Source organism: Solanum dulcamara, chromosome 10, assembly GCF_947179165.1.
Source record: "Solanum dulcamara chromosome 10, daSolDulc1.2, whole genome shotgun sequence".
Classification (NCBI taxonomy): Eukaryota; Viridiplantae; Streptophyta; class Magnoliopsida; order Solanales; family Solanaceae; genus Solanum; species Solanum dulcamara.
Window position 1 is genome coordinate 65,852,976 of NC_077246.1, and position 19,642 is coordinate 65,872,617.

Consider the following 19,642-nt stretch of genomic DNA (forward strand, 5'->3'; position numbering starts at 1 on the left):
CCCAATTCCCTCTCCCTCCCACATTCTCTCTCTTCCCTATTCCCTTTTCCTAATTTATTTCCTAATTTTCCTCAACTGATACCTATTAATAAATGTATTTAAATCATTCAAAAATATAAAATTTAGTATCATAATAAGATTCAAAAATAATTGTATTAGGAACACATTGCATTCCACGTTAAAAAATATGTATTCATTAATATTGTTATGTATTCTAGAAATAGATTATAATCAACAAAGAATTTATGGAACAACAACTTATTATATTCAAAATTATTTTGTATTTCAAATATATATCATACAAAAAATACAAATCATTCAACCATTCTATCCTCCAAATTGTATTTTTTTTTAGGTGTAACTATTTATTCCAAACAGATAAGCATACAAATTGTATTCCAAAAATAAAACAAAAAATTCAATCATTCACAAATACAAAATTTAGTATCATAATAAGATCCAAAACAATTGTATTACAAACATATTGTATTCCGTCTTTTTGTGTTCAAAATTATTTTGTATTTCAAATATATGACATACAAGAAATACAAACCATTCAACCATTCTATCCTCAAATTTGTATTTTTTTAAGTGCAATTATGTATTCAAAATACATAAGCATACAAACTCTGAATCAAAGAACAAACAACCAAATAAGAATACAAATTCGAAAGTTTTACACATACAAACATGTATTCTTTAAATTATATTTTTATGTCCAAAATATGTATTCAAATCAAATACCCAAACAAATTCTGCATCAAAGAACAAATAAACACATAAGAATTATAATTCGAAACATATAAGCTTAAAATTTTGAATTTCTGCATCCAAAGCATATAGAATTTGACAGAAAACTATCAATTACTTGATGTTCGAAACAAATTGAATTCGAAACTAATCTAAAACAAATTCACGATTCATCATAATTTACATTATGTTTTTCATCAAGTTTTTCCGATTGAATCTTCACTGTATCGATCTCTTTTTTTTTGGCCAAAAAGTTTATCAAACATGTTTTGTAGAAGGATCAACAATGGAGAATACAAACTCGTTAGGGAGGATGAGGAAGACGACCAAATTGATACATGTAATTGTCAATTGTCAATATTTTTGACTCCTAAAAAGTAACATAAGTAATTAATTATTTTCAATTGTATTTACCTAATTTGAAAGATTTTCTCCATGATTTTCTCTAAGTCGTTAATTCTTAGTTGTATTCTAATAAGTTAAACCAAAAAAATAATAATACATAAATCAGCCTCATAGCAAGTGAAAATATAACTATTTTCAATAAATATTGAAAGTGTAGCTAAAGAGTCTTATTAAATGCTAAAATATTGTTGTTTTGAAAATTTTCTCTTAGATAAAATATTGATCCAATCTAAACTATTTATCCTGATAGGATCCACGATCCAAACTATTTACCTGTCCCCTTGTTCTATTCACTAAACCATTGTTTCTTCAATTTTATAATGGTATCTATATACTCTGATGATATCTATATATACTTTGATGGTATTAAGTAATAATTGAGCAATCTTTCCACTAAAATACTTTGTTTTCACTAAAGCACTGTTTCTTCCACTTTGATACCATCAAAGTATATATATATACACACACTCCAATAGTATCAAACAAATAAACGTGAATTATTAGTTTAAAATATGATATATGAAAGTAAGGAGCTAGCTGCTTATAAATAGTTTTCCTTTTTTGGATACAATCATACAAGTATTCTTTTCTCTAATAAATTTAAACAAATCATAACTCAGACCCAATTTTTATTTCAACTCATTTTAATATCTTTAATTTCAACTCAACTCGTTCATCTGATACCTAAAAATTCTTGTATTGTGTCATTCTTAATCTCCAAACACCCCCCCCCTCAAAAAAAAAAAAAAAAAAAAGTGTAGAAGCTATTCAGCTAAGCGTACTTTTAACTCCTCAAGAAGAGGAGAAATACTGAGTGCTGTCATCTGCCGCGTCGCTTCCCTTCGCCGTAGCTGAAAATCCGTAAGCTTTCTACTCTTCTTCTCATTTCTTCAATAATTTCTCTCAACTATGAATATTGGGGCATTGCTAATTTCATTGCATAAATTGTTTCGTTCAACAACATGGGCTAAACAAATATGAAGCTTGAAATTATCCGAAGAAACATAAAACCTGGGAATTTGAATTAAAAACATTTTTTAGATACGTTATGATAGTAAAAATCAATATTTTTTTTGGAATTAGAATGCCCACGCTGTTATTTTTGTTTGAATTTTTGATGCATATAGTTATCGGTTATCCATGAAGTTTTCCCAATTTTGTTTATGGGTAGTGGAGACTCTTGGGTAGTTGAGAGCTGGCCCTCTTTCATATGTTTTTTTAGCTTACGGATGTATGACACAAATTAAATGGAACTTATGCACACAACCTGTTCGATGAAATGTCTTATTGGAGTTGGTGGAATGGGTATAGAGAAGGACGGATAATATCCTAACATCTTGTAGTCACCCTGTGTCGTTTGGTTGGGGATCCCGTTGCTTTAGGATTGTTATCTCATCTTGAATGTGGGATGAAAATATCATTACAATCTCGGGATAAGTTATACCGTGATTTTATTTCAATTAAATATGGGACAAACTCATCCTAAAATTAATTTCAAGATTAGTTATCTCTTATCCCTCGAACCAAACGAGCCCTTACTCTTTTAATACCGATCATTGATGTATGGGACTTCTATATAGTTTCTAACTACATAAAACTTGTTCAAATTAATGGTGAAAAATGAAATACTGCTACTCTTTGAATCTTTTATTCTTTTTTCGATGGAGGGAGTACTTGTTGTCAGTATGGATGATATATGCTTCCTTTCCTTCAAAAAGTTGTATGTTTGTTTAGTGTGCACCTCTTAGTGTGCAATTTTGCATGAAATCTAGTTTTCAGCTTCAAACTAGTAAGTGAGGTTCCATAAATCCATAGCCAGAAATTCTTTTTGAAAAATAATTGTTTATTCGAAAAAGTATTTTCTTATATTCAATTTCGTATTGGACAAGAAAGGAATTTTCTTTATGTATGCGCACCTCAAAAAGGTGTAGTACTCGATTACGTTACATGCATCGGGAACAATCAAAAAGGCTAGCATTTCTTAGAATACTGATTATAATGCTACCAATAATTGTACTAATCCAAACTGTATATGTCTTTCTCCTACCAATAGGAAAGAAAGAAATAGGGGAAATGTCTATCCGAGCTCCAAATCCTAGCTTTATAGTCATATAAAGTACTTGGTCCCGTACGAACTGGCAAATTCAAACCAACAACTTACAGTAGTTTAACAATCAATTGTTGTTAAACTAATATAAAATTTTGTGGTGATGTCAGAATTTGCACCTATTTGTATCTATTCAGTGATCAATCCCCTAGTTTCTTTGATCCCACTCGGTCTTCCTTTTCTATTTTCTTCCAATAGTTCGACCTATCCAGAAAAATTGTCAGCCTACGAATGTGGTTTTGATCAGGGACGTATGCAGGAGGGGGGGGGGGTCACCGGGTTCACGTGAACCCATGCTCCCCCTCCCGAGATCATATATAGTAGTGTTATATTTTTTTTAAAATATTGAAATATAGATGTGTGAATCCACACTCGGAGTATTATATAATGCGATGAAAATTGGGTGCACCTCTCTAAGTGAGGTTAGAAATTTGAAATATTATTTCTTTTTTGTTTTATTTTTCTTTCTAAAATTAGGTAACACTTCTCTAAGTGGTTATTGGTAGCTTTTTTGGTATTTTAAATTTTTAACGATTTTCAGTGATAAGAACTTAAATGTCAAACCGATCAATTTTATATCTTAGATCGACCTTTTTGTAATAGTGCACCCATCATCTCGAAATCCTGAATACGCCTCTAGTTTTGATCCTTCTGATTCTTTATGATCCTGGTGTCCGTGCCAACTTTCACACACTTCACACCTCCCACAGCAATGGTACCAAGTAACTCTGTTCACCAAGGCTTGGACAGATGAGAAGAAATCACCTAGCGTTTTTTGTCTCTGCTAGGATTTGAACCTGAGATCTCATGGTTATTAACCCATTTCGTTGACTACTAGACCATACCCTTGAGCGCACACTTCTTGACTGATATGGTTATGGTCCTTATAGACAATCTTGTTCTTTAATCACCCTTGACAGTTTTTTCTCGATATTTGTCATTTTGTGTATTCATGGTTTGGTAGCTCTCATTTGATAAAACTTCTTTTAGACTCCTTCTGAGATCAAAATTCCTCAATCCTAATGAAGGTGGGAAGTGGGCAGGTCATGTTCAGTCTAACATTCATGTAGCTACTAGCTTCTTTTTGTTGAAGGTATTTCCGTGCTCAGCGGATCCATATAAAATGTGGCGGCTGTATGAAGGATGCAACGAGATTCTGAAGATCCAAAAGTTCCGGAGAATTGTGTCCTATACTGGATTCTATTGCTTCGCTACAGTCATCACATATGCATACACCAACAACACGTGAGTGTTTTATGAGTTTCTTATTAGTTATTTCTAATCATCACAATAAGAAGTCAAACGTGGTAGCTTTCTGATTTTTGGAGAGTTTCTAGAATAGATATAGTGTTCAATAGTTTTAATCTGTATAGCTGGTTATAATCATCCTCTGCAATTAGCGTCTGATTTCCAAATCTTCTTTGTACAAACATCTGGCATTCATCTAGCTGTACTTAGAGATATGTTGTTTCTATTCACTATGTCGATTTGGGTATTGTAGGACTAGAGCGGGGTACTCGAGAGCTGACCAATTCTATGCTTCTTATCCAGCTGGAACAGAGCTCCTTACTGACACAGCTAAGGTCTGTACGATTGCATGATGATGGAAAAGTTTCACTTATCATGGAGTTCACTTTCTTTCCGTTTACTGATTTTTATGGAATTTGACTTTTCTTTTCATTCTTAGTTATATAAAGCAGCCTTAGGGAATGTTTTTGAAGAGGAAGAATGGGGACCAGTCGAATGGTGCGTCCTGGCTAAACATTTTGAACGTCAAGGAAAATCACCATACGCATATCATGCTGTAAGTTGATTATGGGATATTTGCATTGTTCCTTATTTTACATTTTTCACTATACTTTGTATTCCTTTTCACTTAATGCGATACCAGTGTTCCTTTCCTGTCATACATAAAGCGAAATCTCCTCATATTCTAGTTCTAACAAGTAAATCAGTTGTTTGAGAGATATAGAACGAGACATTGCAATTTATTCATGTCTACAAAGTGTAGGATGTTTGAAATTTGCACTTCTGCATTTTCTAAGACATGTGAAAGGTCAAGAGGACGAAGCTTATTATCTCGATTTGTAACTTGGTTACAATGTTCTAACTTCATGTCTTGCACAAGTTTATATATTTATAACTTTTCGTGTGTGTGATGGTTCAGCAATACATGGCACACCTCGCTTCTCATGGACAGCTAGATGGAAGTGGCTAGCGGAAGCTCAGTAGCAGCAGCAAACCGACGATTAGGCACCTATCATCTGCATCTTGAACAGGTTTATATCAATACAAGAAGTTAATTATGCCGCTGTGGATTTGTTGATAGAAATTGAACTAACAGTTTTTGTAACTTGTTGAACATATATTAACCTATCTTATCTCATATCAATATGATGAGTTGTTATGAGTGATTATTTTGAAGAAATAGATTCCTGGATTTGGCTCCTCTCCATACACTTGTTAAATTTTGTCCGTTAATAAAATTCTAACATTTTTAGCCTTCCCGCCAGAACATTTTCTCCTCCTCTTTCTCCGTCCTCCCTTTCCTTCTTCTTCCACGAGCACACAACGGTGGAATATGTTGTTACAGGAAATCTGAAATTCATTGCTTATTTGTGGTCAGACTGACTGAGTAATGTTCCATTGAGCTTATACTGTCTATCCTTACTAATTTGGATTGGTTTGGTTGGAAGAAATTGAGATCACAATTATTGGATTTTCTTGAGCTTGAAAAATAACAATTGAAGTTAACAAAGTGAATGTATTAATTTAAGAAGGTTTATGTTGAATCTAACCATTGAAAATTATTATAATTGGTATTAGAAAGTTGTATATCGAATTTAAGGTCATTTGGAGTTGATTTTTGATAATTTTTCTAAAGCAAAAACACGATTGATGAATTTCTACATATTATGGTGATCACCATGATTTTGTCACAAATCATATAATCGATTCGTAGGAATTTGTGGTGACGAATCGCCGTTAAGGCAAGTCTTGGGTAATTTTCCAAGAGTAGATAAGGTGCACTATACCTATATAGTTCAGAAAAATTGAATATGGAAATAGATATCCATTGCTTTAACGATGGTTAAAATCCCTTCTAGATGATTGAATCAAATGTTGTATTTTATTATAATATCCATTATAATTAGTGAATAGTATCAATAGTTTTGAGAATGATTTGAAAATAAGAAAATAAAATTCTTTTAATTTGCTAAAATGAATAAATTGAAGTGAAAAATATTTTTAAAAAATAATAAACAAGTGAAATGAATGAAAAAAATATCATTCATTGACGACTTTTTTTTATTTACCTACATGAACTTGTGCAACTCAATTTCCACATTTTCCATTTAATTGGAGTCAAAAGTCTTGAATATAGTAAAGTTAAAAAATTAAATTGATACAAAGATAAACACCTAGATTACAACCAAAAAGATTTTAATTTTATTTTATTTTTAAAACACCTAGATTAAAACCAAAAAGACTTTTTAAAATTAAATTCATATAAAGATAAACACCAAGATTACAACCAAAAAGATTATATATATATAAAATCAACTTGATTCAATTTTTTGATTATTTTACACTTAGAATCGAAACCAAACCTAACTATGCCAATTTTTAAAAATTAAAAACCATCATCAAACCTAATCCATAAAAAAAAGTGTCAATTTTTTCATCAGTTTTATTTGATTTTTCAGTTTTTTTACACCCCTACCTCAAAAATAGTTAAATTTTGCACAAAACTCCTTAGTATCTCTTGGTAAGGTGTCTTAGAGCCCATTTAAAGTAGCTAATCGTAAATAAGTGATAAATTATAAGTGATGAAATCAATTTATTTATTTTGAATATTGGTGATGATACTTGAAAGTTCTAATAAGCAGTTGATGGTTTAGTTAAAAAAAGAAATAAATAAGTTGTTCTTTTATTAAAATGACTAAAATATTCTTTAAATTTCTTGTGTAAAGAAAAATCCATAAGTATCTTTATACATATATATATATATTAATATATATAAACAATGAATACAAAATGAATAGGAAGTAAGGTGTTGCTTGTTTTTAACAATTGAAAACTAGAACGAATATTAAAGATAAAATATTTTAAAACCTGTCAAATAAAAATTGCTTATTATATGCTGAAGAGTCTTAATTTAGGAATGACCAATTTCAAAGAAACTTACATACTTATCAAACGCATAGATAAAGCTTCTTTTTTTAAAAAAAAAGTACGTATAAGCCAATTTAACTAGCATAGCCAAGCACCATCTTAATCAATTTCACATTATTATTTTTCCAAAAAAAATTAGATTGAGTTGGGTTCAATTAAACTGTCATGGAGTTCTGGACTAAGAGGACCCAAGTATTCACATAGGCAACCCCAACTTGCTTGGATTGGCGTGGTTATCATCGTTGTGCTGTCAAGGTGGACGAAACATGGGGGGGGGGGGGGGGGGCTATATAATAAAAGTAGCTCAACTGATTATGATCATTACATCTGAACCACAGCATAATATAGTTGAAGTGGCTGGAAATAAAACAAAACAAATGAGCAAATCCCTCTTTGGGCATGAGGACGATGTTCGAAATCCAATCAGAATAACCTACTGCTTTAATGAAATCAGTATAATAGTAACGACAACTGAAGTCGAACAAATAATGTAGTAATGATGTCAAAGCGAAACTGTTTATAGTTTACAATACAACCAACCAAGACTCCATTTGAGTACATGAGCAATTACATTGCAATCAGTGTCACTTACCAGAAATCATGCAATTCTTTATCCATCCAGATTAAAAATGTTCAAGCATATAAAGCTGTCTTCGATGATTTACTAATCCCATTTTGATATGGCTTGCAGGTTGTATCCTGAGGGAAATGCAGGTATTACGGTAAAAGCAAATTCTACAGTGTCGTATTATCATACGCACCTTTTATTTGCAATATATGAGGAAAGCACAAAATAATAATACTATCTTCCATCCAGGTCTTTTGCACACCCCTTCTTAATACAAATATTTAATAGCCTTGATCATAAAAATATTTGTTTACAATACCCTTTCTCTTATGCATCTTACTCAATTAACTTGCAAATAATTAAAGTTACAACAACATACCCCGTGAAGTCCCACAAAGTGGGGTCTGGAGAAGGTAAAGTGTACGCACACCTTACCTCAACTCTAAAGTAGAGAGGTTGTTTCTGGAAGTCCTTGGGCTCAAGAAAAAACCACTCTCGAAAATAACTAGAGTTGAAAGGATGAATTTGGAGAAAACAGGAAGGAGTGCGCACTGCTAAAGGAAACACACAGTACCCAAGATTTTATGCCATCTGTCTATAGCCTTCATGCGACCCATAAGGAGGGGAGGGGGACAAAGCTGGGACCTATGTTACTTGGACTCTTCAAAAATATCGACGGGTGTGTTGGATACTCCAAAAATAGTGTATTTTTGAAGAATCCAACATGGGTGAGGCAACATTTTTGGAGAGTCCGAGCAACATAGGATGAGACTACTAGGATATTTAATAAGTTAAAAAAAAAAAAAAAAAAAAGAGGTCTATTTCCTATCTATTGTTAGTTGAAACAAAGAAAAATGTGAAGTGATTTGCAAGTGTGTTAGGTCTATTTCCTATACTTTGGCTGAGTCATCTGGAGTACTACAAATTTACAATACAGGCTTTTGTACGCCCAACTATAGATTGGGGCATAGTTGATTGATTGATATTGTGTTTTTCTTCTTATAGGCTACAGTTCAGAAAACACTTACCTCGCAGTCCCATATGGCCCCAACACATTTGGAAAAACTAATACTAGAACTTCTAAGCATGCAGCGTTCGGTATTCTTTGGTGTACTATGACCAGCCTCTGTAGGACCTTCAACTGTATTAACAGTATCCGGTTTCTTGACCTTAGGGGAATTCGGGGGGCTTGGAAGGCATCTCTGAGCCATAGAAGCTACAACATGCCTTTCAAATTCACCATCCTTATCAGCTTCCTCATCTGTGGAAGCACAGACTCGTTCTCTGCAGATATTATGAGGCTATTCAGCTAAGAGAAATTGATTACGACTATTTACTATTTGACACAAAAGAGAACATCAAGGACATATCACCTGGGCAAAGAGGCATATCGTCTTGGGAAGAGAGTACTTCCACCTCTACCACTGTGCCCCTCGAGATGGTCAAATTGTTGTTTGAAGCAATCAACCCCACTAAAAATGTAGGTTTCAATTAGCACAGTAGGTCAACATGAACCGCAGTGCATGCACCAGAAACAGAGAGGACTTCAGAAGCAAAATGCAGGTGAAATGTAGAAAATAGAAACCTTTCAAGTAAAAGGAGAAAACAGAGTGTTAAGAACTGAAAATACACAGGTTTGAGCATGAATCCTCGGCCTATGGCCTGCATCACTTGCAGACATAGCAACTCACTGGATATGTAAGGGGGAAAGATCAAATCTTAATCACAATTTGTGTAAGTGATAACTCGTCAGAATCCAGCTTTTCAATTATGTGCAATGGAAACATCAATTTGCTTCAATGATCAGAACTGGTAAAATTAGTCCTAGAATATCTTTCCATTTACAAGTATTAGATGCATTATGACTCAAATTTAGGACAGTACTTCACAGATTCCACCACTACTATTGATTTGAAGCTCAAAACAGGCAAGAATTCTCAACCTAGCCTAACTAATGGTAAGTCTTACTTCCAGAGAAACATCATCGCAGATCTACTTGTCCTATACTTGAAATACAAATGGCCCATTTTACGCAATGAACTATTATCCATTCATTCAAAAATCTGGATATTTCTCTCACAAATCACAATCATTCCATAAGTCCATCCCATCTACATATCACAAAAGGTCAATACTTGTGTTGAATGATATCAGAATGTAGAAACACTTGTGACTCTCATTAGCAGCAGATTTTTCCTTTCTTATCACCATGAAGTATCCATTAGAAATATATCATATTATATGCATCAAGCATCAGGAGGAAATGAAGTGTGAATGTAAGAATTTTATGTTAAGTATGCACATGAAGAATAAATTTTGTATGAGAATATTAAAGCAAATGATGTAGATTGTAGACAGAAGGATATGAATCATTACAAGGTTCATGACTTCTACTACCATAGGTCTGCCAGTCCTTATCCTAAAAGGTTCAACTAATACAATACATGAATCATGAAATTTCTTGTTAATGAATGACAACACAAGTATTACAATAAGTTCTCTAGGATGATGTTAGGCGGGGTGGAGAAAAACTTCACAAAGACCATGGAAAAATGAGTTAAATCATCAGATGAAAAGGCGTTCACAGCAGCAACAAATATGAACTATTTAGGAAGAAGTTTGCATTACCTTGGATACATAAAGTGAGTGTGATCAGTGCCAAGAAGATGCTCCTGCAGCATCTGAGGGTGATATTCCAGAATCTGCCCACAGTTGAGAACAATGTACACTATAAGTAGTAGAAAAAGGTGCAAAAAGAAGATCAAGCAAAGATGAGAATGGTTGTTAAAAGATATACCTCTCGGTAGATGAGCTCCCTAATATCCTCTTTCCCAAGTTTTCTTCGTTCAAAGTCGAATTCGAATTTTGAGATAGTCTGAGATGATGGTTCCTGTTCCTTGTTGGCCAAACCACGGAAATATGGATGTGCTAGAGCCTGAGTGGATTAATGAATCGCTAGTATTAGGAAAAAATATGTTTTATACAAACTAAACACAAAGGCCTAATGACCACTGCTTCATTCTACCTCTTCAGCAGAAGGCCGATCTTTGGGATCAAATGCAATCAAACGCTCAAGTAATCTTAAAGCTAATGGATCAACGTGTGGGAATTTCTGTGAGAGAGGGATAAGTGCCTTCTTCTTCATGCTGCTTAAATATCTTCTTGCTTTTTCATTTTTAATCTGCAGATATCAGGAAAATTGGGAACAAGATATATTCAAAATTTGTTACTAGATGATGCGTTTTTCAACTGTAACAGATTGATAGAAAGCACAAACCCTTGAAATGGCTTCAGTGGACGGTGTACCAAGCAAGTCAGTTATTAGGTCCAATTGGTGAACCGCATTCTTCCCCGGAAATAATGGTTTTCCTGTAAGCATTTCTGCAAATATACATCCTAGACTCCAGATATCAACTGCTGGGGTGTACTGTAATTAAATCTTTTGGTTTAGAATTTGTACAAATTTCTGAAAGATCATTTGCATGATTAAGTTACCACAAGTGAGAAACAATAATGGCTTACACACCATCTCATTAGGCATATCACATATGCCAACTATTCTGCAGAAGTTTTTGTAACATTTTAGCACTTCACTTTTTTCCACTTATGACAAGGAATGCCATAGAAACTGAGAACTATCCGGAACTCGTCCAAGATTAGGAGTAAAGGTCCTACTACATGGCATATGTAGAGCGGCAGAGATAACCAAAACACATATGATAATATATCTAACCACCACCCCTCTCCCCCCCCCCCCAAAAAAAAAAAAAAAAAAAACTCACTCAACCTCTCAGTGCACCAAATATCAGGCATTCATTGAAGCAGACAATCTTAATTAAAATATATCACTGAGGAGCATACTAGAAGCTCCTAGATCTCGCACTAAGTGAGCTCTTGAAACATCTGCATAATATCATTAAACTAAGCAGTTACAATCTTGCCAAGTGTGCCATCCACCAGTACAATTTTCATTAAGCTGATCTTTTCCTTTTGCATAGAATGCATGTTTCAGTTTCCAGGGTAAATTTCTCAAATAAAGAGAAAATAATTGAGGACAGGATATTTTTTCTCTAGTGTCCCAAATTTACAGTTCAAATGAGCCTAGCTTCCTATTCCCCTGACACAATTTGCATGTAGGGACATCCCAATATGTTTTGACTCATCTCAACTAATAGTGTTCTACATGATTGTTATTTCTTTCAAAATTTCAATTCTTTCAACAATTCAAATTTAAACAAGGATGTGATTTTTCCATCAGACTGCTTTATAAGTTATGTCCTTAAAGGGGTAAAGACAACCAAGTAGGAAGCAGGACAAATTTTTAGGGATTAAAACAGACGTAATTTCAACACACTTCAGCAGTAAGATCAATTTTGATAGAACTAACGAGTCAGCATTTTTGTTTCATCAGTAAGTGTCAAATTTCCAGGAGTTTGTTGATTGAATAGAGTACAAGAATGATGATCTCAGCCCAAATTATGCACTTTATTTCACTATCAAAAAATGCCAGTGATAGTGAACAGAGAGACGAAGCTGATTCAAGGTAGAGGGGCTATGGCTGTGACAGACAAAAGTGGATATGGTAGAGTGATAGTAAATTAAGAATAGAGATATAAAAGAGAGGCAGAGAGCAAAGAGATTCTTACTCGACTAAGAAGTCTATGACTATTTTTATAGTAGTTCAACCTATTGCTATGCATCCCCCATCAGTTCAAGGAAAAGAAATAAATGAAAAGACTTGAAGGTTGTTATTTGGAGGTGATTCAGAGAAAAGGGAGAGAAAAGAGGATCTCTTCTTCATAATCAGAGCGTTGCAGTCTCACATCTAATCTTATGGACAAACTAGGATTATATGTCATTGTGGAATTGAAGAGGATGATGCTAGTAATCGAGATCAAATTGTTGAGACAGCACCCAAAGTACCCTTTTCGAGTGCTTTATCAAGGGAAGACAGTATCTTTTGAAACATCGAGAGGTTACCAACTTCTCAAAAGCTGTTACAAATCAAAAGAATAACAGCCCACACAATGGTTAAGGAACTAGAGGAGATGAATACTCATTCCATAATAATAGACACTCCTCGGGCCTAATATGGTCTCAGCGTTAAGCAATTGCTATATGACAAGAGTTTTAGCCATTGCATGGAGAAAACCTTTATGCAATAAAGAGGATTCAGAAGTAAAGGACAACCAAATAAGACAAAAGTAAGAACCTAGATGTCTTCACATCATTTTTGCATATAGAACAATAAATCGAGTATAAAACATCCGAAAATATAGTAAAATTAAACTATGGATAAAGTACTTTGCCCTAAACAGTTGGAGAAAAGGTCTTCTGTAATGGTATGACATCTTGATGCATCAATTCCAACAACTAACTGATCATTAATTACTCAAAATAACTTCCATAAATTTTTGATACCAGCAAAATGAAGAATGCAAATAAGAACTGAGGAAGCGAAGGAACAATGTCACTAGTTCATTAGATGAAAGAATATTGTAAAAGCAAAATCCCATGCTAAGTAAAAAGTCTCACACTATGAAATTTAAGTTTCTTTTCCAACTTTAACATGAGAACATGCACCTGAACAGTACTAGCAATCATATAAGTACAGAATGAGAAATAAATGTATATAAGCATGCCTATTTACCTGTATACCATCATACTTACTTTGGAAAAAAAGGAACCACAGAGTTCTGGAGCACGGTACCAGCGAGTTGCCACGTAGTCCTTTAGAGAAAAAGGATGAAGTATTTTACTTAGAATTACAGGTGTAACAAATTAACAACTTAAGAATGGGTTGGATATATCAGTGCACAAAGAATCAGGCACTTCTATGACCGGTGTACTAACTTAACACTTCAATGTCGGCCTTGAGATATTTTGAGTGGCTATTGTAGTAATGATAGACTAAGAAAACTTTAAAGTAAAGAGATGAAGCATACAGTCCAGAAAACGGCAGATGGGGTATCGCCAAGTGATACCCGAGCAAGCCCAAAATCACAAATTTTCAGCTTGCAATCTGCATTTGCTAGAATGTTCTTTGGCTTCAAATCCCGATGGAACACGTTTGCTGTTAAATCAACAAATGTGGGAATGAGTCATCAGAACATATGTATAACAGAAGGTTCTTCAATTACCAGAAAACAGAAAGAGAAATGGCAACCTGTATGCATATACTTTAAACCTCGAAGAAGCTGATACATAAAGAATTGATAATGTTCAGCAGTAAGACTGTCATTTGCTTTAATTACATGCTGAAGATCACATTCCATCAACTCGAAAACAACATAAATATCCTTGAATTCCCTCGGACATGGAGGCAACAATATATGCTTGATTTCTACGATATCTGGGTGTCGAAGCAACCGAAGGAGCTTTATTTCTCTAAGGATGCGAGTGGCTTCACAGACATGCTCAAAAACATCATTGATCTTCTTTATTGCTACCTTCTCTCCAGTATGAGTATCAATTGCTGCTGCAACAACACCATAACTTCCCTTGCCAACGACCTCTTGGATTTCATATTGATGGGCTTCGCCATATTCAGTGAAGAATTCTTTGAAATCCATTACCTGCAGTAATATGGGATAGTATTATAATTCCTCTTCACACAAAGAGGCAAGGTCCAAAAAAGATGCAGAAGGATATCAAAATCCCACATTTTCTGTATAACTGTAAAATATAGATCTGGAGTGAAATTCTCTCTTTTCGTCCCGCAACTATGGTCTAAATGTCAAACTCTACCTCACACATTAAACAACATATATTTTCCAGTGCAAGAAATCTAATATTTACTGAGCATTCTTCCTCGGCTCACAAAAAGGACATGAAACAGATATAACCAAAGGACATGAAAAGGATCCTAGGAGCATTCAGGATACAGAACCAGATGTAAGCTAGAAAAACTGATCTAACTCTTTGACAGTACTGGATGCACAAGTCTACCAGCAGATTGCAATAATTACCCAAATATATTTTTTTGAAACTGAATATTTGACTTAAATATAGCAGAAAGTAAACTAGCTTCTGATATCAATGGAACCTTTCAAGGTGATGGTGAAAGGTGACAATGATGGAATACTGTGAAAGTAAATAGTGGAAGGTGATTAAGGTAGTATTCATATCGAAAATGCTGAAACATTCAAGTCTAAAATAGGATCGATAATTAACATCTTGTGTTTCATTTCTTAAGCATAAGTTAATTAAGACAATAAGACATAAATCCTAACATTATTCTGGATAAAACAGTAGAGATGCTAAAATCGGAAAATGGGAAGAATTTGATTGCTTAAAAGCTCTGATAGAAAAATAGTTAAGTAAGAAATTGGCTGATATCAGTCTTTTCGCCTAAATGGCGTGTCAACAAATCCAAGCAGGGAAGAATATCTATATTTCAAAATTTTGGATGGAATTTATGAATTAAACAAGAGTAGGGAGAATTTTGCTTTTATCCTATAAAAATAATAATGGTGTCCAATTGTCTCAACAAAAATGCAGGTCACCAGTAAGCTTTTCATAGTTTTGCAAGTATAAACAATATAAGAGCTGAATAAATCTGGATATAACTAAAGACACTAGAATGAAAACACTACAAAGTGCTACATTGATACACTACAAATCAATTCAAACATCTCCTCCCTCCTCATCTCCCGATTCCCCATCCCCCCACCGCCCAAATGGAAAAAGAAAGTTACAATTAGATGATAACAAATAGTAATAAGAAGAAGAAAAGTTACCATTTTTGGTACTTGGACTTCTAAATAAGATGGACACCGTCTGAATCACTTTCAGCACCTGCAATACATCGATAATCAGAACTAAATAACATGTAGGTGCTAATTACTCACTGATTAAAAGAACCTGAGTGTTAATAACTCAAAATTCCACATTTTATGAAAGATGGGAGATCTCTAATGAACACTTAACAGATCTCTAATACCAGACATGCATATATATATATATATATATATATATATACAAACATCCACCCCAGATTATTCTTCTTGTGTTCAACCATGAACCTTTATATTCCACACATTCAACTACATTCCAAATATTTCTTCTCATCTGTAGTAAGATTGATAGACAGAGTTATATGATATACTGACGGGAAGTTACAGGTATCCGGTAGAATTAGTCACGAAAGCGGCTCGGACATCAAAGTTATCAAAAAAAAACAGATTACATTCCAAATAAACCTCAATATAATCAACTAGAAAAAAGAAAAATTAGATCTTGAATCAAAGAATACCTCATCATCCAACTGCATCAAAGATCTAATATCTAAAACTCAACAATACTAATAAGCAAAAAAAAAAAAGAAAAAAATCATATCTTGAATCAAAAGATTACCTCAACAATAATGGGTCTCTGAAAAGAAAGAAATAAAACAGCTCTTAGAGACAATAATTGATTGATTCTCTCTTTTGCAAGTTCCCAGCTTTATGGGATTGACAAATGACAACTTCCTCTACTTGCTTATAACTCCAGAATTGACAAGGTAAAACCAACCCCAGTTGATACACTTTATATTTATTATTATATTTATAAACCACCTGTTAATTAATTAAAAAAATATTAAAAATTAAAGTTGAAGCAACAGCCTAAATTGAATATATCAGCTATGTCTTTATCACTATCTTCCACTAGCTGCTTTTTAAATAAAAGAAACAAAGAAATGGGCGTACATACATCAGACGCCGAGACAAGTAGGGCCAAAAGAATTAATTTACGAAAAATTATATTATTTATATATAATTAAAAAATATTTAATATGAAGCAAAAAATCTTTATCCCGCTACTGAGATTTTATTTTAAAAAACAATAATATTGATAGGAAAATGTTTAAAAAACATACACATGGATTAATTAAAATATAATAAATGGAAAGGGGGAATTGATTGATAAATAATGAAAGAATAGGGATCCGATGCATATACTATATGTATAATTTTTATTAGGTAGAAGACAATTGAATGCGTAAACAGTGAGAAGGGGACAAACTTTGAATGGCGAACCTTATCTTATCTCTATTTCTGGCGTCTACATCCACAAATGAGAGAGAAAATTGAATTGCATTCAGATCCGACAGAAAAAAGGGTCTGATAAAGTTGAAAGTTCAAAAGAATAATAACGCGTCTGAACAGTTTTGTGAAATTCACCGTCCAAAATCTGATACAGTAAATGAGCTACTGCTCTCTCAATAACAAATAATATCGGATTCGAGTTATGAAAAAATTCTCGATGAAAAAATTATTTTCACTTGACAATATAAATTTAAATTGATCGAACTTTAATGTTGTATTGATACTAATGAGAAAAAAAAATTGTAAATGTGAGCTAGGCTAATAAATAGAGGCAGCAATGGAAATTGGGAACGACGATTTGATCATTGGACCAAGATGACACAATTCTTTTAATTTCTGACTCACAATGACATGGTAAATACTTATTTGCATGTCAATTTGAATTTTATTATATTTAAGTGATTTAATAAAATAGGAATGTATCATAATTGAAATAGTGTTTGAAGTCTAGTACGAAGGCAAATTTTTTGTTTATTGATTAGGTATAATTTTTTATTTTTTATTTTTTTGCCAAATTTATCACTAGACAGGCGTCTAACAACCTTTTATTAGAAATAAGAAAATCTCAAGAGGGATAAGTACAAGCAGAGGGATAATAACTTTAATGTTTTCAAAAATACCTATAGCTAATAATAAAAATAAATTAGGATTTAAGTAATTATCTTTTAATTTTTCAAATTAAACAGGTAAAAGTGATTATTTACTTTTAGTATAGTGAACCAAAAGTTACTTAGTGACCTTTCGTAGTTTGATGGCTAAGACTCAAATAAGTTATTTACTCTTTCAAAAATGTGATGAAAGTATATATAAAGATTGTAAGGTTATTTCAGTTGAGCATCTTAAAATTCAACATAACATCTTGAAAATGAATTTTGAAATTAAAAGGAGGAGAAAGAAAAGGACCGTTTATGACCTACTGAGGATCAAATGAGTATTGTCAAAGTTTAGAAGATGAGGAAGAAGTTGATGGCAATGAAGGCTTGGGAGAGTACCGGGATGCTAACATTATGTTGATGACATAGCTAATTGCATAAGGAAAGTAGCTAGAGAGAGAGGTGCTAGGATCTCGAGAGGTAATGTCGATGTCAAGGGAATTAATGGTGAAATGGAGCGTTCTAAAGGAAAGTAAAAGTCAAGAAGGTGGCTTACAAAGAGTTGGTAGAGAGTAAAAATGATGGGGAAAGGAGGGCAAATAAGAAAAGGAATAAGGTGGCGAAGAAGGAAACGAAGTTAGCGCAGTAAAGACGCTAGTGTTTGAATGCTTGTATGAAAACTACATGACAAAGGTAGAGAAAAAAACTTGTTAAGGCTTGCCAAAGCGAGAAAGAGGAGGACTCGATACTTGGACCAAGTGCATCAAAGATGAAGAAAGCAAAGTATTGATAGAAGAGGCACACATTAAACAAAGATAGTAAATATACTTTCATAAACTCTTCAATGAAGAGGGGGACAAGCATATTGTGCTGGGCGATATAGAGCATTTCAAGAATTATCAAGATTTAGAATATAGTAGAGGTATAAAGTTTGAAGGCCTTAAAAAGGTAACTCGTAATATGGAAAAGTGAAAGGTGATCGAGCTCGATGAAATCTCGATGAAATATTTTAAAGCACGGATGAAACATATATGAAGTGACTAACTAAATTGTTTGACATCATTTTAGATGTCGAAAATGCCTAAAGAATGTAGGTGGAGTATAATAATCTCGTTATACAAAAAACAAGTGTGATATTTAGAATTGCAAACTATAGGGGTAATAAACTGCTAAGCTACACTATGAAAATTTGAGAGAGGGTGATGGAGTTGAGAGCGAGGAGGAGTTTATTTGTTACCGAGAATCAATTTGAATTCATATCGGGATGTTCAATCATTCATCTCATAAAGAGATTGATGGAGAAATATATGAATATAAAGAGGGACTTATATATAGTGTTCATTGACCTAAAAACGCATATGAAAAAGTCCCTAGGGAGATCTATGAAAATGTTTAGAGGTTAGAGGTGCACTTGTATCTTACATTAAAGCGATTAATAAGATGAATGATGGAGCAAAGATTCAAGTGAGGATAGTAGAAGGAGACTCAAAGCACTTTCTAATTGTTATGGGATTGCACCAGGAATCAACCCTTAGCCCACAATTATTTATATTGGTGATGGATGAATTGACGCGACATATCTATAGAGAGTTATCATAGAGTACGCTCTTTGCAAATGATACAGTTAATTGACTATAAATGTGGTAGAGTTCACGATGATTTGGAGGTTAGGAGACAACTCGTAGTGTATGAAAGTTTAGGTTGAGTAGGTCTAAGGCGTAATATTTGAAGTGTAAGTTCAATTACGTAATTTATGAGACAGATGTGAAAGTGAAGATCGATACATAAGTCATCTTCAACAGAGGAAGTTTCAAGTGTCTTGGGTTGATAATCTAAGAAAATGAAAAATTGATGATGATATTACATATATCATATTAGAGTGGGGTGGATGAAATCGAGACTCACATATGTTGTCCTATTTGATAAGAATATGTCAACAAGATTTAAATGTAAG

The 19,642-nt window shown here is 33.4% G+C and overlaps 2 protein-coding genes across 5 annotated transcripts; one reads left to right on the forward strand and one right to left on the reverse strand.

Annotated features, from left to right (window-relative positions):
• Positions 1-1,904: 1,904 nt before the first annotated feature.
• LOC129871352 (uncharacterized) lies at positions 1,905-5,715 on the forward strand. 4 transcript variants are annotated; one of them, XM_055946251.1, is made up of 5 exons: positions 1,905-2,016; positions 4,291-4,507; positions 4,764-4,845; positions 4,950-5,066; positions 5,430-5,715. In XM_055946251.1, the coding sequence occupies exons 2-5, from the start codon at positions 4,386-4,388 to the stop codon at positions 5,478-5,480; spliced, it is 372 nt and encodes a 123-aa protein (XP_055802226.1). In that variant the 5' UTR covers positions 1,905-2,016; positions 4,291-4,385; the 3' UTR covers positions 5,481-5,715. The 4 variants fall into 4 exon arrangements, with proteins under 4 accessions (XP_055802226.1, XP_055802225.1, XP_055802228.1 ...); XM_055946250.1 differs by having other exon boundaries at positions 4,356-4,507; XM_055946253.1 differs by having other exon boundaries at positions 1,907-2,016; positions 4,333-4,507.
• A 2,014-nt stretch (positions 5,716-7,729) lies between these two features.
• Positions 7,730-16,530, reverse strand: LOC129871416 (mitogen-activated protein kinase 9-like). Its single transcript, XM_055946326.1, has 12 exons — positions 16,362-16,530; positions 15,746-15,803; positions 14,173-14,581; positions 13,952-14,079; positions 13,677-13,736; positions 11,284-11,433; positions 11,032-11,187; positions 10,804-10,941; positions 10,635-10,708; positions 9,380-9,478; positions 9,035-9,290; positions 7,730-8,137 (listed from the first exon to the last, which is right to left on the reverse strand). Exons 2-12 carry the CDS (start codon positions 15,746-15,748, stop codon positions 8,072-8,074), a joined length of 1,539 nt encoding a protein of 512 aa, XP_055802301.1. The 5' UTR covers positions 15,749-15,803; positions 16,362-16,530; the 3' UTR covers positions 7,730-8,071.
• Positions 16,531-19,642: the final 3,112 nt, after the last annotated feature.